The 20,067-nt window shown below is 36.3% G+C and overlaps 1 protein-coding gene across 1 annotated transcript in view; it reads right to left on the bottom strand.

The window, feature by feature from the left end:
* Nucleotides 1-740: 740 nt before the first annotated feature.
* PLCXD3 (phosphatidylinositol specific phospholipase C X domain containing 3) overlaps nt 741-20,067 on the bottom strand; it is a 146,069-nt gene continuing 126,742 nt past the window's right edge. Inside the window, exon 3 of the mRNA XM_016147972.2 lies at nt 741-7,337. Within this exon, the coding sequence (XP_016003458.1) occupies nt 7,184-7,337 (154 nt within the window). The 3' untranslated portion in view covers nt 741-7,183. The remainder of the gene's footprint in view (nt 7,338-20,067) is intronic.

The following is a 20,067-nucleotide window of genomic DNA, read 5'->3' as shown; positions in this document are numbered from 1 at the left end:
ACATGTTTTGTAGTGCTTAGCAGGGGGCCGGCCATATAACAGGCATTTGGAAAATGTTTGCTGAATGACTGAATACATGTATAATGGTTCTGATGAAACTATAGCAATGTTAAGGACAAAGATATGATTATGTGGATTATTGTTTACAGATATACATTACTTCATAGATGTAGAGACCATTACAGCTTTATAAATAGAAATCCTCTAATGTCATGAGCCTACTTGTATATAACAAACAGAGCCTTTTGGGGATCTTATATCCAAGTTCAACCTCAAAGATAACCTTGGACCACATCTTTTTTTGTTGGATTATATTTATAATACTATTGCAGTACTTAAATTTTGCTTTAAGAATGATCTGAATCCCAATATGTAAGGTGTTTTTTTTTGTTCTTTTTTTTTTTTTTTTTTTTTTTTTGGCGAAATAAGAAGTCAACTTCACTTCTGAAATAACATATCATGTATTGGGTATATGGAGGCTTAGCAAAAGTAGATTTCCTTCATCCTAAGCGTTTAAACTCAAGATGGTATTTTATAATACTAATATACTATGTTCATATAATATTGCTACATTGATATTGGCTTTCTTTGTGATAATATCAGAAGCTAAAGGTATCAGGCTTCAGAGATATCTATCCATGATATAATGAAAACATTCATGACATAGCCTTTATGAGTGGAGAATATATTCCTCACAGAGGAAATCTTAGTATGATGATTCATAGTTTCTAAACAAAATTATATTTTCTGATGTTCTGAAGTTGTCTTATTTAAGAGATCCACTTTTGTGCTTCTAACAAAGCACTGATAAATATTAAATAAAAAAATAAAAATAACTGGTATCAGGACTTTATTAGGCATTTCACTGGATACAAAGAAACTTTTTTTTTTTAACATTAAGAACACGATCTTATCAAATAAATTCACATTTGCTAAACAGAATAGAACTCAGATAAGTTCTAAATGTGTTTTCTTTACACCACATTTATTAAAGTATCAATGACCAGATCCTAAAAAGAGAAGGCACAAATCTGTTTCCTTCTGGTGAATTTCTGGTGTCTAATGAAGGAAATGTCACCAGCTCTGCAAATTCCCATCCTTTAGAAATGAAGCAAATCAAGATAAATGTATGTAAGCAGGGGCTATGAGATAGAAACATTATATTAAAGGATTTGGATTTTTGTATCACTTATGGAAATTTCAAGAAAGGAGGTAGGTTCCAAAACTTCATCTATATTGAGACTATGTCAAAGATTTTCTGTTGGACACAACTTATTTGAAAACTCTATTTCAGGAATTCCACTATGGTTTTATTCTCTGTTAACCATTCTTAGCTTTCCCTGTTCTCACTCTGGTGTGTCTTGGGTTTCTGGTTTCTCAGAAAAGGTACTGGTTGTTATAATTTGCTTTGGCAAGTCTCTCTATCAAGTCCATGTTCTATTCTCTGCCTGCTGCCCAACTCACGCCCAGTCTCCTGAGGAGGCACCAACTGGGTTATGTCTATACTTGAGACTCTTTTCTTCCCACAGCCAAGAAAGTTCCCTTCTACGTTAAGTTTCCTACAGTTCCATTGATGACCAGTTCAAATCTGATAAAACTCATCTGTGGTAAGGTGATAATGAGAGAGAAATGGATTAGTTTGTTAGCTCTCTCAAAGAAAAAGAGATGGAATTTTAAGAAGTACTGGTACTGGGTGAGAAGGTGCTATCCTTTTCTGTTTTTCATGTGTAGGTGTTTTTGGTTGTCCCAATTGCTGGGAAATGTTACTTAAGGGAGTAATGCAGGAGACTGTACCTGACAACAGGCCAGTAAAAGACATTTTTGAATGTGATGACATTAATCTTATAAAGGTACTTCCTTGATTATTCAACTATGTTTGAGTTGGTCCTTAATAAAACATTTGTAGGGCTTGGCATGGATCAACATTTTCCTTCACGAAGAGTGTTAGTTAGGACTATTGGTTTTCATGAGGTATCTTAACATGGGGTATGGAAGGAGGTAGGATTTCATCCCTTTTAGGTAGCTCAGCTGAAAAAGGGAGGCAAGATGGAAGGAGTTGCCAGATTAGGGGGAAAATTACAGGATATTCAGTTAAATTTTAACTTCAGATAAATGATAAATAATTTTTTTAGTATGTCTCATGAAATATTTGGAGAATTTTTATGCTGAAAATATTCATGGTTTATCTGAAATTTGAATTTCACTGGTGTTCTGTATTTTATCTGGTGACTCTAAATAGGGAAAAGAAGTAATGGAGGCTAAAGAAAGAGGAAATAAGAAAATTGAATAATTTTCTAGATATAATTTTCTACACCTGGATCTCAGGCCCAAAGATTATTATAGATTTTCCCTTTAAGCATAACAACCTGTGTAGATCTTCAAATCATGTCATGAGTTTTTTTTTTTTTAATTGCTAGACTACACGTAGACAGATAGCAAAATTGTAAGTGTTGCATGCTTATTTTTTGAGAGGAAAACTGTGTTGGAACCACCTAATGTTGATGGGTCTTTAGCGACTCTCACAGAGCCCATGTAGTTTATCTTACTTGAGAAGAACAAATTTTTGAAAAGTAATGATTTGGAGAAACAATCTTTCATGGAAAACTTAACTTTACAAGCAAAATAAGTTCTATGTTTGGAATAACAGCTTTAGAGGTGAACTGGTTCTGTTGCTGGTGGAAACAAATGTGAATTTAGTCTTCTTGTATGATAATGAATTTAATAAATTGACATTTGAAACTTTTGAGAAGCGTGGGATGCTCCACAAGATGAACTATTTTTTGTGGTTTGTGGGAACTCAGATTAAGTCCTAAACCAGATTACTTGCATGATTTTTAAAAATGCCATTTGTAACAAAGACACAATTCCTCTTTACATTTTAATCCCAAATTGCAAAATAAAAAATGGCAATGAATTAAGGCTGGTCATGACGTGCCCTTTTTCTTTAGGATAAGTTTGATTTTTTTAAAGATATAATATGCTCACACACACATACCACATACAAGCACATACTTTTGACTCATAAAAATACACATTTAGAACTAATACTTACAAAATAGTCTCACAAATGAAATGAAAATTACACAATTTCAACATAATCAACATGTTTTACAAATTCTATAGAACATTTTATCATTGTCATTGGGAAAACAAACAATTTAGAACAATATTTAAAACTGCATGTAACACCGGAGCCACCAATAAATTATGGCAAATATAGCATTTACACCATTGTGTCACTGAAAAATCTAGTTGAAAAGACTAAAGTGCTATAAAATAAAATACTTCAAAAACCTTGTTAAGCATATCCTGAGGGACACTGCATTATTTTCTATTAGCAGTTCAAAACACGAGCACTCTACCTATGGAGCTTTCATTTGGATGAGTGACTAAAAGTTAGAAGATTGTGTCATTGGATTTATAAAATTGTAGAACTAAAAAACCTCATGAAAACATGCATTTCCTGAGACTTCCAACTTTCCAGTCTGGAATCCCAACATGGGAGAACCTGAACAGGTAACTGGCAAAAATAAGTCAGACACTCAAAGAAATTAAAACAACTTTAAGTGAAGATGAGGGTTTGTTTGTAATTTATGTTCAAGTTCATCTTCAGATCTCCAGCTTGAAGTGTAATTGACAATGTAGTTAGACTAGAACTGCTAGACATTTCTTATTTATGGTGGTCTCATTATTCATTGGTTTTCCAGTGGGCTTTCTCTTCTTAAATATTTAAATTATATTTATGTCTACTAACATAGGAGATATTGATTTTTAAGAATTAAAATGGCAGTAGAATTAGGATGAGTGATTAGAGTGCAGTTTCATCTTGAATAATGTGTATGTGGGAGATGTGCATGCTGTGTGTGTGTGTGTGTGTGTGTGTGTGCATTGCATGTGTGTAGACACATAGGCGCATACATGCCAGACGCTTTATGTACTAATACATTCACTATTAGGTGGCGCTCCATGAAAGTGACTTTTCCCAGTATGGCTGAAAGTGAATATTGAGGTCATCATACAGAATATCCTAAGGCTTTTAAAAGATGCTTCTTCATCCTCTGCATTCATATGATTGTGTAGTGTTAAGGGAGACGTAAATGATAATGGCAGAAGCATTCCATTTTGGTCCTTCAAAATGACAGATAGGAAAGCGAACAAAATCATGATATTCTACATATTTTCCTTCATCCCACCCACTCCTTTGACTTCCCGCTATAGATTGGGTAAAAGTTGGATTTTGTTTCTGTTTTTTGCCTTGCAGAATTTGTGACGTAAAGTCTTAAGAAACAAGCAAAACAAAAAGTGCACCAAGATGTATTTCTTACCACCTTGGGGCCTATTTGTAGCCCTTGTGCTCCTACCTCTCTGGAAAAACAATGCCCAGCTAAGACAAAGAAACAGAGGCTGAGGGTAAGCTCTCATTGCATATCACGAGTCCTTACCTTCACCTTTTAATTTAAGGCCCAAAGCCCACTACCTTAGTGTGCTCCCTGGCAGGCCCAATGGACAGAAAACAGCCAAAGGCTTCTTCTCTTTAGTCCCTTTTCAAAAGAATCCCTCCTCATGAACTCTCTCTCCAGCTGGAAGACCCACAGTTCCCTTCTACCAGCTCTCCCCTTTAGAAATTAAGGCAATCCATTTACTTTCAGTGCCTACGTAGGTACTGTATGTCCACGTGGAAACAATAACATTGGTTAGAAAGTACCTTTTGTCAAACAGGTTTTCTGTGTGCATATCGTTAATTGCAATAGAAAGCTTTCTTCAGTGAAGAAATCTCACAGTTAGTGTAATCCTTCAGCATGTTTGTTTTTTTCCAGCACCCAAATGACAAATAGGACAAAGCTAATTCTAAGCAAACTTTATAAGAAAGCATCTAAGTTCAAGAAAATACAACATAGTTACCTTTGTGTTTTATTTATTTTTTCGTTAATATGTTGAAGGATCTGTTTTCTGTCATATTTATAAGTTAAATCCTTGTGTCATTTCAAGTGTGCTTGGCTAAATATCCTCCTGAGGAATGAATAATGAATTATTAGAGAGAAAATCTGCCCAAAAAGCAAATTTACAGGACATAAATTTCAATAATCCATAGTCCTTTAAAAAGGATTCATATTGAATTGCACATAGAGAGCAGGTGAAAAAGACAGAAAGACAATAAAAGTGCAAAGCACAAAGGAATCTATATTTGTAAATAATTTAGTCCTAAGTTAGATTATTTTTACAAAAATATCCTAATATGATAAATCGTTTAATATTATCAATGTTTTTACTTGAAAATAATTTGACTGTGTCTGTTGATGTCTGTGTGTGTTTACGTGTACTTATATCTGTCTACCTGCACAGGAATGGGTATATATTGGTATACTGTATATGGTGAGACATATACACACAACCGGAATGTAAAACATATCTGTTGCATGTATATGCACACATACTTATACACTTTTCATAAATATTCTCTTCAGCATAAATTATTTGTCTTCCCTCCCTGCAATTGCTAATAAATACTATTTCCTGATAATGAGTATTTATAATCTTATAATCAAGTCTTAATTATTTATAATTTTGACATACATAATCTTGGAATCAACTCTCTTACCTAGGTTTAAGAGATTTAACCACATGTCTTACATTTAGATTAATGAAAAGCTGACGGCATGCTTTTATTTTTCTATGGCTCCACTTTACATGAACTATGTTTTCCCAGGAAATTATTGAGATGTGATTATGTCTAACCATGAAGATAAAAGAATCCATAATTGTAAGAATTTCAGATTTTTTAGTCAATTTTTATAAATACCTCACAATATTCATGTGAAGCATATTGGTAAAGGTTATTGTACTCTTTTAAGATTATTTTAGAGTTGTCAAATATCACAAAGACAACAAAGAGGAAACAATACTCAAAGTTGCATTATCATTTTTCTTCCTTGTAGACTTGGAGTGTCAAATGTTGGATCACAGAAATTTTTGCCTCTTCTCCATTCTGGACCCTAAGGTAGATGGAACCCAGAAGAGATAAGCCAGTGTCAGTTTTCAATAAGTCTGCTCAGATCACACGTATTTAAGAATCTGCTAAAGAAGGTTCATGGATCCTTGCAATTTCATAGACATAGTTTTCAAAAACATTGCTCTGACTTCTTCTGCCACCCTTCCTCCTCCTTCAACTTCAAGCAAAAACTCTAATTAAAGCTTGAAATATGTTCCTCAAAGTCTGGGATCTAGAATTACATATTTGGAAATCCCAATTTGATAAAAAAAAAAACTTGCACAATCTTTCATTTATCTCTTCTTTCTTTTCTTCTTTTAATCAAGAGAATTGTTAGGAGAGCTTTTGTAAGAGTTTTTTCCAGAGTTCTCTGATTTTAACACACTCATCATTTATAATTTTTCATTGACTGGGCATTTGCAGGCGATATTATTTAAGAGTTCCTGAATTAAAATAGCAAACATCTCTCTCTCCTCCCCTCTTTTTTTCACTATGAAGTTGGCACTAATAGTTCTTCCAAAGAAGTGTTTACTCTATTTTTATAGCTGCCTCAAATAGAAATACTGTGAAACACTATTATTTTCGCACAACACAAAAATCACTGATTATGGCCTCCAATATTACTGATGCAGGGAAATTGATTCAATGCACATTCTATGACCAAAAGTTAGTGATGATTGCCCAATTACAGATGACTACAGAATATTATACCAAGTCCCACACAACAAATAAAGTTCAGTACAACAATGCAATACACATTCTGTTGGGCATTCAATTGTTTTGAGTCCCATATAGCATCTGATTAAAAAGAGCGAGCGAGAGAGGGAAAGGATAGGTTTAGTTAGAGAATACAGAGAGTGGAAGAGCCCTAGGCTGGAATCAGAAACACAATCAAGTAAACACTCATGAATTATACGTTACGAAGACTAGTTTTGAAAAACAAAATCACTGTTTGTTTTTTAAATCTCTAACACTAGAAGTAGATTTTACCCATCAAAAAGGAAATGAAATATTTATACGAATGCATACTATGATAATAATCACTCAAGAAATGGATTCTTCCTTTTCCCACCCGCTACCAGCCCTAATCCCCTCAGAGACTTAGTGGAATAGGAAGATCAGAGTGTTTATAGATAATATGCCTAATACAATGAGTCTTCTCTATCTTATTCATGGACACTCAGAATGGTACTATCAAGTGTTGGCTTCTCCTTCATCAAAGACATAGTTGAGCTTTATGACAGTGCTGATGAAATCACCAAGTTCTACAAAATCGGCAGTGACAATATTGATGCCACTCTCTCCTGGCTTCTGCGTGCGGACCCACTGCATCATGGCAGGAAGAGCTCTGAGAAAGGAAAGAAAAAGAGAAGTCATAGAGGGTAAGACAGTGTTTTTCAAGCTCACAATTCCCAGGCTACCCTTTAGTTTTATACCTTATTAAAATAAATGTCTCAATTATAGAATGGCAGAAAAAGCCCAAATGGACAATGGTGAAGTCTTAACTTCTGAAGAGACTCTATGGGAGAAACAGTGACCATATTGGTCTACACTGGTCTGTACATCTTTGGAGATCCCAGATGCTGTGAGAGTTTACAGTAAAGCTTTTCTCAAAGCAAACAACATCCTTGCACTTGTATTCTGGTCTGGGATGGTATGATTACAAACTCTGCAAATCTATGGGGTGGTGAAACATGCACTTAGCAAGCATTTATTATAAACCTCCTATTTTCAGGAAATGTGCTAGATATTATAAATAGATATAACAGCAAAAATCCCTGCATTTAGAGTTTACGATTTGGTGGTGGGCAGGTAGAGAAGGAAGAAAAGTTCAATATGGTCCAATCAGGGCCCATTCCTTTCAACACATTTACTGAGTACCTATTATATTCCAGTCACCATTGAAGGCACTTGGAAAGCTTGAGTAAACAAAACAGATAAAAATGTTCACCCCAGTTGAACTTACATTCTAATAAGGCATGACAGTCAATGGACAATACCCGTAAGTAAATTATATCATTTGATAGATAGGAATAAATGCTGTAAATAATGGAGCAAAAAAGGAAGATAGGAGTGTGCAGATGGAGTGGTGCAAATAGCAACTTAAAATAGGGTGCTTTAGCAGACTTTACTGATAAGGGGACATTTGTGCAAAGGTTGGAAGAAGACAAGAAAGTTAGTCATGTGGATTTCTAGGAAAAGCATTTCAGCTACTGCCATGGTCCTAAACATGAAATGATTAGGAAGATTAAGCTGAGTAAAGGTGAGAATGGGGAATGAAGAATGATGTAATGAATTTTCAGGCATGGGAAATACCATTTTTTCATTGAAAGAAGTATGGCGTGTACTTAGGAGTACAAGGTACAAACATACAGATATAGGCATTATTAATGATGATGTGCAGTATCCTATGACAGCACATTAAAGTAAAATCTGTGACTTCAGGGGCAGGAAGGGAGGTTTCCATGACAAAATGAGAAATAAACTGAGGCCTGAGAGGTGATAGTACAATAACAAAGAAAGTGTGAGGAAACACATGTGAATATTAAATTCTTGGATGAGATGGAGAGGGAAAGAGAGAGGGGGGAGAAAGAATGACGGGGTTAAGAATCTTGAAGAAATTATACCACAAAATTTCAGGAAGTCTGGAAAATGTCGAAGAGGTAAGAAGGAACTAGATGATAGAGGGCTTTCTGAAATGTAGAACACATGAAAGCTGTTAATCAGGGAAGTAATATGCTTAGATTTGTAATTTGGACAGATTATAAATTGCCTTCCACGTGGACACATGAATGGGAGAGGGGAAGACTAGGGGAAGGAATTACAATTAGGGGATTGTTGAAGTAATCCAGACCAAAGACAGTAGTATTTTAAATGCAGTGGCAGTGATAGATATATTTGAAAGGAACTGAGGAGATAAAATTACAACATATGACGAGGTGGGAGTGGGTAAAGATGGAAGGGGAGAAAGAGGCCATGAACGATACCTAGATTTCTAGCAGTACTCGGCAGGTAAACGTCATTCACTAATCTTGGAAAGATAGGAATGAAGGTTTTCCAGTGGATGTACTAAATTCAGTCCTTTTTTTCCATGCTCAAAATTTTATTCATTCTATTCCTTTAGGTATTTCATTTCAACAGTTTTATTGATATATCATTCACATAATGCGCAATTCACCAATTCCGTCTGAGACATGTTGATTTTGAGCTGACTTTGGGACACACAGGTTGAGATCTTAAGTAGTAGTTAGGTACAGGTTTGATATTCAGGGCACAGAGCTGGTCAGCAGCCATCACATAGAGAGAATAGTTAGAGCTACGAGAGTGGACAAAATTACCTGGGAAGATTTTGTACATGGGGAAGAGAAGATTTGAAGATCAGCAACATTTAAAGGATGGATAGAAAAGTTGATTCAATAAGAGATAGAGAAGCAGACACAGAAATAGGAAGAAAATCAGGAGCATACAGAGTTATGAAAATCAAGAAAAGAAATCATGCTCTTTTGCGTTCATGAGGTTAAAGCATGGAATATAATATATGTGCACTTCTCCAGATCTCAGAAAGCATATACCTAGCCCAAACAAACTCAACCCATCCAGGCAGAACTGGGTCCACTGCCTTGTACTACGTTAATCCTGTGCGTAGTTCCTTAAAAATTCTGATCCATGTTTTTCAGGATAAACATTTTTCTGTTAGACACATAGGAGAATCCAGTTGCTTCTAAAAGAGTACAGGATGGATCTAAACACCCAAAGCCTGCAGAAAATAGACTGGCAGGTGGAGAAATCTGCTCCTCAGAGCAACAGTTTCAAAAGAGAATTCTATCTTAAAATGAAAAGTCCGGATCCCTAGAGCATAGACACAAGTATGTTCAAGTTCATCAGAAAGACAGATGCTGTGGCAATATGTGTGCAGCCACTGGGGTTTGAATTCCATTACTTTTCTTCTGGTCTTGCTAGAGCAGATGATATATTCCTGTTGTGAATGTAGCATCACCTGGCAATTTAGAAAAGGCAGACGTCTTCGGAAAGAGTATCAGAACCAGTACATTTCTGGGAAGAACGGTTATTCAACAGATATACTCAGCTTGAGAGGTGGGAGGCAGGGTGGATAAGAGTGATGTTGAGGCCAGTACTGATTCTTCACTAACCTTAGCTGGGTAGCTGGTTCACCAGGTCCCTCAGTAGTCTGGTACTAGGTCATAGAAGGCTCCAGAGCAACCAAATTCCCATCTTAGAACTACAATCATCACAGAAGCAGCTCCTCGGATGTTCTCTATCACTCTAAGATTAGAATTCCTGAGCCTGAATTTAGAAGAATTAATTGTTGTCCCCATAGAGAGATGTTAAGAGAGCACAAGAATGCTCTTTTCTGTTTCTCTATAAAATAGATTGCTTTGAGGATTGACGAAACATCCCTTTAGAATAGCTCATAGTCCTCACATGAAATATGTTTTACATTTAAAATACCATTTCTCTGAGTAATGGGAATAGTTCTGTTTTTCTGTTCAGATACATTTTTCTAAAGTTAATGCCAATGACAAAACAAGCAATAAGGTGAAATTAAACCTTAAATACTCTCAGTCTTAAGTAGAATTATGGTACGCAAAAAATAATATACTGGATTAAAACTACCAAATGCTACTCAAGTTACAATAATTATTTAGAGAAACATTTTTTAACCATTTTTTTTTCATTATTGTCCCCTCCCATGGAGCCTTTTAAAATATTTTCCCCACTCATCCTTGTTTCCCATGAAATTTAATACCACAGATATACTATGTATCTGTTTACATATTGCTCATATATCTTTGCTGTACATCAAAAAGGTAATTTTTTTCATTTTTCCTTTCCAATTTTTGCCCCCTTGGGGGAAATAATGACACGGAGATTTCATGATTTATAGCTAACTGACAAGTTCCAATTATATTTAATGCTGGACAGACACAGAGAATAAACTGAAAAGCTTACTCTGATGATAATAAAACACTGGCTCAAGGTAATAATTTTCTTAGTATAAGACAAAGTGGTTAAACTTTAATTTTTTAAAAAAATCACTCATTCATTCATTCATTCATTCATTCAACAAAGGGGTGCACACCTGTAGCAGCAGACAGCATTTTAGCTATAGCTGAGAGCCATCCTGGAGTTCAGAACTTCCTCATCTCCCTTTCGTGCCTTTTCTACACTACAGTCAGCACAGTCTTTCACTCATCTGAGTGCATCAGTCCGCTACATGAACAACCACAGGTCTTCGGTCACCTCCAGGATACGCCTATGTCTTTAGCAATGTGGATGAGTTCTCTCCATATCTCTCTCACACACACATAGGCCACACACGCCCCTCTTCGGCCTATTCGTTGCTACCTCCTAAGTGCTAATATGTTCTCCAGCAACACTGAAATGCTCGTATTTCCCCCCAGACATGAAACGCTCCTGTGGTTTCATGCCTCAGTAGTTTTTCAGGCCTTTCTTCTATATGAAATGCTGTTCTTTCTTCCAATACCATTCTTGGTCTGACTAATTTTTGTTTGCCCTTCCAGATTTGGCCCAGGAATTATCTCAATCCCTCCTGTCAAAATCTGGTTGACGAACCCTTTTCTTTATGCTGTATACTCTTTAAACTTAGTTCTGTGACTGTGCATTCATTGCACCTAGCATTGAGATTACCCATTTTCATGACTATTTCTATCGATGCCTGTGCATTTCATAAAAAACAAAAATCATACCATAGCCATCAATATTTACACTATAGTTACCACAATCCTTAGAATAACACATCTGTTGAACTAAGCCTAAGTTGATACGAACCAATATGGTAAATACAATATGGTAAATACAATATGGTAAAACAGTCGTGGGCATAGGATTCTATGGGATCATAGTAAGTAAAATAATTTATTTCACTTAGGAGAAATTAAGGAGGAATTTAAGGAACACATCACAAAACAGGGGAAATTTGAGCTTGGTCATGAATCTTCAGATAAAGAAGTAGGAAGTTTTTTCAAGAAAAGGGAACAGCACATGCAAAAGCATATGGGGCACACAGCAGATCTCCAGAACTAACTTATCTCGCATAACTAAAACCTGGTACTTTTTACTATCGCTTTCCCATTTCTTCTTCCAGTTCTTGACAGCCATCATTCTATTCTTTGCTTCTGTGAGTCTATTTTTGATCCCATAGGTAAGTGATATTTGTCTTTCTGTGTCTGGATAATTTCACTTAGCATAATGTCCTCCTCACAATACTGTACTATATACTAAAATTTGCTAAGAGGGAAGATCCTATGTTAAGTGTTCTTGCTATACACACATAAAAATAATAGAAATAACAAAGGGGGAGGGAAGAAACTTTGGGAAGTGATACATATGTTTAGGGACTCGATGGTGGTGATGCTTCACAGTATATACTTATTCCCAAACTCATGAAATTGTATACATTAAATATGTACAGCGTTTTATATGACAATCAGACTTCAGTAAAATGGTTTAAAATAAAATAAAAGCCTATGGACATGAAAGAGATGATGCAATTAAGAAGAACAAGGTGACTGGAAAGTAGGGGCCATGGCGGTATAGGGACAGTAGGGACACTGACGAGCCTAGTGGAGGAACAGGAAGGTGTTTTGGCTATAATGTTAAGGACCTCCTTGTATGGCCTGTGGAGTAAGAGCTCCATTCTCTAAGTACATAAGGGCCAGTCATTGATTTTGTCCAATTAAAGAAGAGTCCTTTGATTTCTCATTCAAAGAAAAATCTAATATTAATTTAGTACCATCTAATGGTACTAAAATTTGGGTTTTCATATATAAATAAAGAGCTCATTGTTTCCCTTTGAAGGTCCTCAGATTGCTATGAGATCCTAAAAAGCCTTCATTCATTCATTTATTCATTCATTTATTCATGTTATATCCACCTTTATAAACAAAAAGTGCTAATTGAAATTTGGATAATGTTCACTAATACTATGAAGAAAAATATTTTGAGTGAAGTTACATAATATGAAGAAATGATTAAATTCCTTTTGAATTTGTATATTAACATTTTAGTATCTATTTACAGAAGGATGTTTTTTGGTATAGAAAGATATGATTATACAAATACTGCAATGTTTTCTTATTAATGCCCCCTTTTTTCTTAATCACTTTTTTTTTTCCATTAGATGCTAGGTTTCCAGTATGAATTTAGACTGTTTACTTGTGAGTCCTTGCTAACTACCAGGAGAGTCATTTCAAGATAAATAAAAACTTAAATAAAATCATAACACTGGTATGTAATCTGGAGCCAGACTATTTCTACTCAAGTCTCAGCACCAGTGCTTAAGAGCAAGCCAGTTAACACTCCAAACCTCAGTTTCACCATCTATTAAATGGGCATAATAATGAGGATTGAAGTAGTTAGAGCATGTAGGGTGCTTAGTTGGGTGTCTAGCTCTCTGTAAGTGGTATTGTACTGATTATTCACTGAGTGACAGCCCACACAATGCCCTCTCCAGAAGCTATAGGGTCTCATAGGAGGAAGGCAGCAGGGTATTCTGAGCAACTCCCAGCCATAATACAGTTGGACGTAAAAATGAGCCTGCTGGATTTCTTTACAACTTTCACAGTTTAAATCAAAGACAGAAAAGGGTGGAGGGTAGAGGATGTCCTGGTGCCATCAGGGCAAGACTGGTGATGAGGCTTTGGAGGAAATATGCTTGGAAAGGCTTTGTTCCTGAGCACATAGTTGTGGCAAACATACAAATATGCTTTTTTTCCATCATAGATTCTAAATTAAGTTGGTAAAAGGAAAAGTCCAGATTAAATCTTGGTACATAAAGACCCACAGCCCTTCTCTGGAATGTGGAACTCTCCTGAGATTGCAGGTTTCTTAGAAGAGAATCAGAAAACCTCCCTCTAAGGAAGCAGAAGAAAGAGAGATGTGGGAACCAGAGCTTTTCTAAGGTGCTGGCTTTGAGAACTGGTTTTGAAAAGATTTAAAGGAAAAGATTTAGGAGTTGAAAGTGCCAAGTTTAGTGCCCCTCAATGTGCCGGCCTTGACTTTATTAATTCATGTTAATCAGGATTCTTCAATCATCTGTCAGTGCTTTTAGGATAAAAGTAAAAATCCTTAACTGGCTTACAGCACCCTGAACAATGGCCACTAGTGGCTTCCCCTGTTCCATCTTCAGTCACTCTCTCCATCACTAAATTCTAGCCACATCCTTGGCCTTGCTCATCTTGACCAGCCTAGTTTTCCTCAGGGAACTTTGTAAATGCCGTTGTCGTTGTTGCTGTTCGAACCAAGAATGGTTTTTCTTCCTTGTCCCTTCACTTGGCCAACTCACTTATCTTTCAGGTGATAGTCTGAATGTCAATTTTTCAAAACACTAGTCAGAATTATAATTATACCGATGTGTGATCAATATCTGTCTCCCTAACTAGACTGTGATCTTTCTGACAGCAAAGACTGTCTCTGCACTGTTGTATTTCCATGCTTAGTACAGTGCCCGGCATAGACTAAGTACTCAATAAGTATTTGTTGAACAAATGAACAGGTCTTACTTTTAGAAACAAAAGATTTACTTTTAGAATAGAAGTATATGCAGTAACATAGTTCATTGAAAAGCTACTGTTTTCCTCACTGTGGCTACCACCATAGATTTTAATTGGCGAACTCATTGCTATTTTGCTGAATAAAAGTGTTTTTCAGAAACTGACTTGAAGGATTTTAACTTTTGTGTACTTGGAGGTCTCACTTGCAAAACTAGTCCATTTGCAAAACAAGTTTCCCTGCATTATATATATAGTAATCATCATCATCTTTATAAAGTTTATTAGAATTAGTAATTTATCAGATTTATTTAATTTAGTTATTATCAATATATTACTAATTATAATTATATAATTTAATGAATTAGATTTAAATTTATTAGGATTCCACATCAAACTCATGTTAAAGTGTGTGTGTACATAATATTTTTATGACAAATGCATTTTATATATGCTACTTCTCTAAACTGTTATAGTTTATAGTTATGAATGAACAATTGTGGGTAATAAAATACTTTGTTTTTGGTGAATTTTATTTGAAAGGATTTAATTTTCAATGAAACGTTTCTTTTATTGAATGAAATAGAATCTTCAAAATCAATTTGTTAATTTTTACAGTACTCTTTGATGCACTTGGGGATAAAGATTGCTGTGAAAGTGTCAGAGCCTTGTTATTGCCTGAGCAATGGCGACTTCTTCGATCTGCAAAGTTTAAAATAATGACCACAGGTCTTTCTTTCCTTGAACAACTAGTCAGACAGGAGCAACTAATTAAAATCAAGTCTGACATATTTTAAAATGTGATTTCCTGTCAATCTGGCCATTTCTGAAAGCTTGAAAATTTCACTTGAAAATGTAAAGAAGAAAAAAGACAAAACAAAAAGAAACCCTTGCCCAAGGGTTGGCATTTCATGCTAAAGTGTCCTGTGGTAAAAAGCAAGGCTTTTGCATCTGTAGGTTTACACTCTAGAAGGGGTTTCAAAATAACCTCAGGTAGACAGACGGGTGTCACATGTCATAAATCATAACTTCGGTAAACACAAAGCTTATCCTTTTCTGCTAAACCTGTTTCTGTTCAGGAAGCAGCATATCTGATTGACGTCTGATGAAAATAGCTCATGTAAAAAATCTTTTTCCTCTAAAATTGCACTTAGAGAAAGAATTAAATAATACGAATTATCTGTAAAACGAACTGCTAACAAGCAACTCTGGAGATTTAGAAGCCCTGAGCTCTCCCAAATAGCAGACTGAAGACCTCCCAAGTCTCCCTATGACCTGCGCTATGCTCTTTCAGAACTAAGTCACTGCAAGTATTTAGGTGTAAAACAGAAATAATTAAAGGCATCACTAAACATATAGTCGATTTGAATTTTTCCCTCAATGGCTGTGAAAGGAAAATATCCCTCTTTCTTTTGACTCTTCCAGATTCTCTTTTCAAATCAAGTTCAAACTCTCTCTGTAGCTTGATAAAGACATCTGTTTAACAAATATTTACAAAGCACCTCTTATGTGCTACAAATTATTCTGTGTAATGAGGACACAATGGTGCTCAGAAACAGACATGGTCCTTGCTTTCCCCGTACATACAGTCCAGTAGGGAGGGGGAAATTTATTAAAACAACAAACAAACAAACAAAAACTATCCCGTCAACTTAATTGGTGTTAAGAGAGAATCTAGTCCTGACCAATGTGTTTTATTTGTAATCTTGCATAAATTATGCAAACCAAGTCCCAATTTCCCCTAAATTAGGAATAATAATGCTGTTAGTAGGCACACCCATGCATGAGGCAATGATATCTATGAGGGTACTATTCAAATGTAAGGTCCAGAGTTGTTCCTAATGACTTGGCTGCAGCCTTGAGTACAGAAACGAGAGACACAAGAGCTGCTGTCACACCAGAAATATTGGGTACGGAAAATGACTAGCCTTCACAGTGGTCATCCTAACTACACTAGCTGCTTTAAGTTGTCAAAGGGACAAATTCCAAGTTCTCAGGAGGACTCAGGAGCTATTTGCCTGCCTCCTTCCCATGCCTGGCAGGTTGTTAGTTTATTTCTGTGTTTGTTTAACAAAAAGCAATGCAGTCAAATCAAAACAAATGTAACCCTCCGTTTCCTTTGATGACCGAAACAGGAGCCCTTGTTACTGCGGCATGGAAGAAAAACACTAAAAATCCATTTTCAATTAAAATAAGATCATATAAACTCCAAAAAAAAAAAAAAATGGTATTCAGAGTTCATAAAATGTCCTGTGTCCTCAGACTCATCATTTGCTCCCCGCCACGTTTCAGAACAAGCCACAAACCCTGTCAGGAGACAGACAGTGGGCTCTGTCAGCCCTCTGATGGGGCCTCCTGCAGTGCAGAGACTATCCTGTCTGCTAATTTTCTAAGGGAGCAAAGGCATTAAAAAAGCTTTGCAAATTCTAAACAAAGAGACCCTTCGGTACATTAAGATTTAGATTGCCAGGAGGCAGACAATGGGTTTTCTTTCAAGAGTAGAGTCTCAATAGAATGAACACTTCTGTGTGGGATTAAGTGTTCTCACCTCCGTCTCTTTCCCAATACCAAATAGCCCCTCACTCAGCACAAGTGCTCCGGGAATTGGGTAGTCTAAGTTCAGGAGCAATTTACTTTATTCAAATCATACAGTTTCTATCTGTTGGCACCTGCCCTTCCTTTTTCCTCTGTGGAAAGATTTCCATTTGCAAAGAAAAAACTTCTGCTAAGCTCGTACTGAAAGGAAATTGTACGTTTTCTCAAGGACTCTCTAGGTTTGTGCCTTGGCTTCCAATGGTTCCCGACTTGGGGGTCCCGGACCTAAGGATATAAGAAGAACTAATGTCAAAAGCCACGACAGAAATCAGTCACCTGTGAACTGTGGTCACACAAATTAACTGAAATGCCACTTTACTGTAGGCAGAATCATTCTATCAATTCAGTTTTAGTACTGACTACCTTTTGCTTATTGAAGTTCAAGTGGAATTCTGTATGCTTTTAATTTTAATAATGGGGTAATAAGTTATTACTCACATACATTTATTAAGAGGAGAAGTGCTCTGTGAGGGAAAATGGTGTCAGAGGTCCCTTACTGGTGAAATCCTGGGAACTACTGGTCTTCATCACCTTCATATAATCTCTTGTAATGTCAACAAATGTTTATCGAGTACCTATCATGTGGCAGTTGTTGGGGCAGAAACAGGGGTGAGTTAGACATGGTTCTTGCCTTAATTATGAGATTAATTCTAGAATTACTTGAACTGCTACAAATAAAAACTGTTTAGCTGCTGTGAATAGCTAAGCCTGGAATCATTGGAAAATGGAGATGTCCACAAATTCTCTTTTGGCTCACAAAATTGCTGCTGGCTTCTTTCTTGGCACATGCACTGATTCCAGTGGAAATAGTCCATGCACTCTTATAAATTCATGAGACTAAATAAAAACTACTCTCCAAGGACTCATAAGTTAAGCGAGTATTTATCGAGTTTTAATGGACTGCCTACAGTCAATACAGGGGCAGCTGAAAGAGTAAGAGCATTAGAATCAGAACCTTATTTGAGTAACCTCCTTGTTGCTTATTTTCCTCACTGAAATGAGATAATAATGGTGCATATTTCATAGTATATTCATAAGAATAAAAACAATACAATATAGATCGGTGGCATGACAGAGGTTACGAATGAGAACTTTGGGGCAGAATAAATTCAAATCCTGGCACTACTAGTTTTAGGTTACTTTAAGGCAAGTGACTGAAAAAATTACTCTAGGTATAGATGTGCAGCGACTGCTGTGATGAGCTGCTCGGATCCCCCTTCCAGACTGAAGGTGCTCATTCTTCTAGTTGCCAGGAGTGTTGTTGGCTGTCAGCTCTCAGCTGTGTTTCTGTCCAAGAATTGCCTTCGGCCAGAGAGCCAACCTAATTCAAGGTCACACACCCTCTTGGGGGACAGTCTGCACCCAATGACTGATCTTTGGTGAGGAATATATAATGCCACTTGCTTCAACTCTGAAAGTTCATCCCAGCCCCCGTAGCCTTTGTTGTGACTGAAGCCATTGTTTGACTGCCTTACAGCCCAACATCTCCCCCTACTCAATCCTGTTTTCTTCACTCTCCCACAGGCATTGATCCCAAGAGGACTCGGAATAAAAACTCCTGCATGCAAGTCTTAGCATCTCGGAGTCTGTTTCTTGGGAAACTCGACCTACAAGTTTCTGACTGTGATGGCAGAAATTTGTGTGATCAGTAGATTCTCCCTCACCCCCAGTGGGAATCATGAGTGGCCTTTGGCAACTTTAATGAGATAGAGAGATTAAAACCATATTTCCATTTCAAAATGCAAAATGCAAACAGGGTAGGTTGTAGGTTAATTTCAGGGTTTTTTTTTTTTTTTTTTTTTTTTTGGTGGAGGGAAGAGGTCACTTGAGAAAAACTGAACTTATGCTTAGTGCTATGCACTGCGCAGATTCTTGTGGGGACCTCTACTTCCTCTGGGAAAGCAAAAAGACCACCAAAATCGGACTACTTGGACAGTGACCACAAAGTCTTACTTCAGTTTTCAGTTAGGATTTCCCTGTACGCCATTAAGTTTTGAATAATAATGTATCAGGGGCTCAGAAAATCTAATCCTACTTCTGAAGAAAACATTTGCCATGGTCTCCCTAATGGGAAACTTCTCCAGTCCAAACTGCCCAGCAGAAGCTGGGGGTATTTATTTATCATCATAGCCTTTTGTGTATAGTACTTTGCATAATTCCATGTCCCTGACACATTTTCTTTCAAAGATGAGTGTCATTATAGCATCCAAATGAAATGTTCAATTTAAAAAAAAATCCAAATACAGAAATTTCACATTCCTGAGAGAAAATTCTAACAGGCAGAATGAACACAAACAGAATTTGACTTGATCATAATATCGCAGGTGCTGCTGTGTTCGTGTGCCTGTGGGCCAATGTAATCATGCAGAATTCTCAGGGGTAATTTCTTTGGCCTTTTCCCTTTTAATCAGTGACAACCGCAGGTGCAAAGGGGAGAGGAATATGTGATCTGCTCTATAAGAGAATAATATTCATTATGCTGTTAATTCTATAATTTCCTCCTGGCGGCGGTCTTACACAGAGTCTTTTAATAGTACTGAAAGAGTACAAAATTTTAAGTCAATTAGTCTGAGAAGAGTGTTTTCCATCATGTTATCTGTTGCTTATATTTTGGGGAAATCATGCCACCTGAAATTTTGTAAATTGTCCACTTTAGCATTCTTTGACAACATGAAAAATTCCTAGGAACTTAATAATGTATGATAAATATTGCTCAACCATATAGGTGCCATATATGTGTCTTATTTGTTAATACATGCTCCTTCTTCCTTGTTTATTTCCTCCTTGCCACCTTTACAAAATTGTCACAGGATATCAGGTTTGAAAATGCCCTTAAAATGTTTGTAAACAGTGACCACGTTCTCTACAAAAATATTTCCTAAACCGAGTTCCATGGGACTATGCTTCATGAGCTATTGAAAGATATTTCTAAGACAAATAAATATTCTTTTG

This window comes from Rousettus aegyptiacus, unplaced genomic scaffold (assembly GCF_014176215.1).
Source record: "Rousettus aegyptiacus isolate mRouAeg1 unplaced genomic scaffold, mRouAeg1.p scaffold_m13_p_8, whole genome shotgun sequence".
Lineage (NCBI taxonomy): Eukaryota > Metazoa > Chordata > Mammalia > Chiroptera > Pteropodidae > Rousettus > Rousettus aegyptiacus.
The sequence above is the reverse complement of the archived record's forward strand: the minus strand, read 5'-3'. Positions and strand labels throughout refer to the sequence as shown.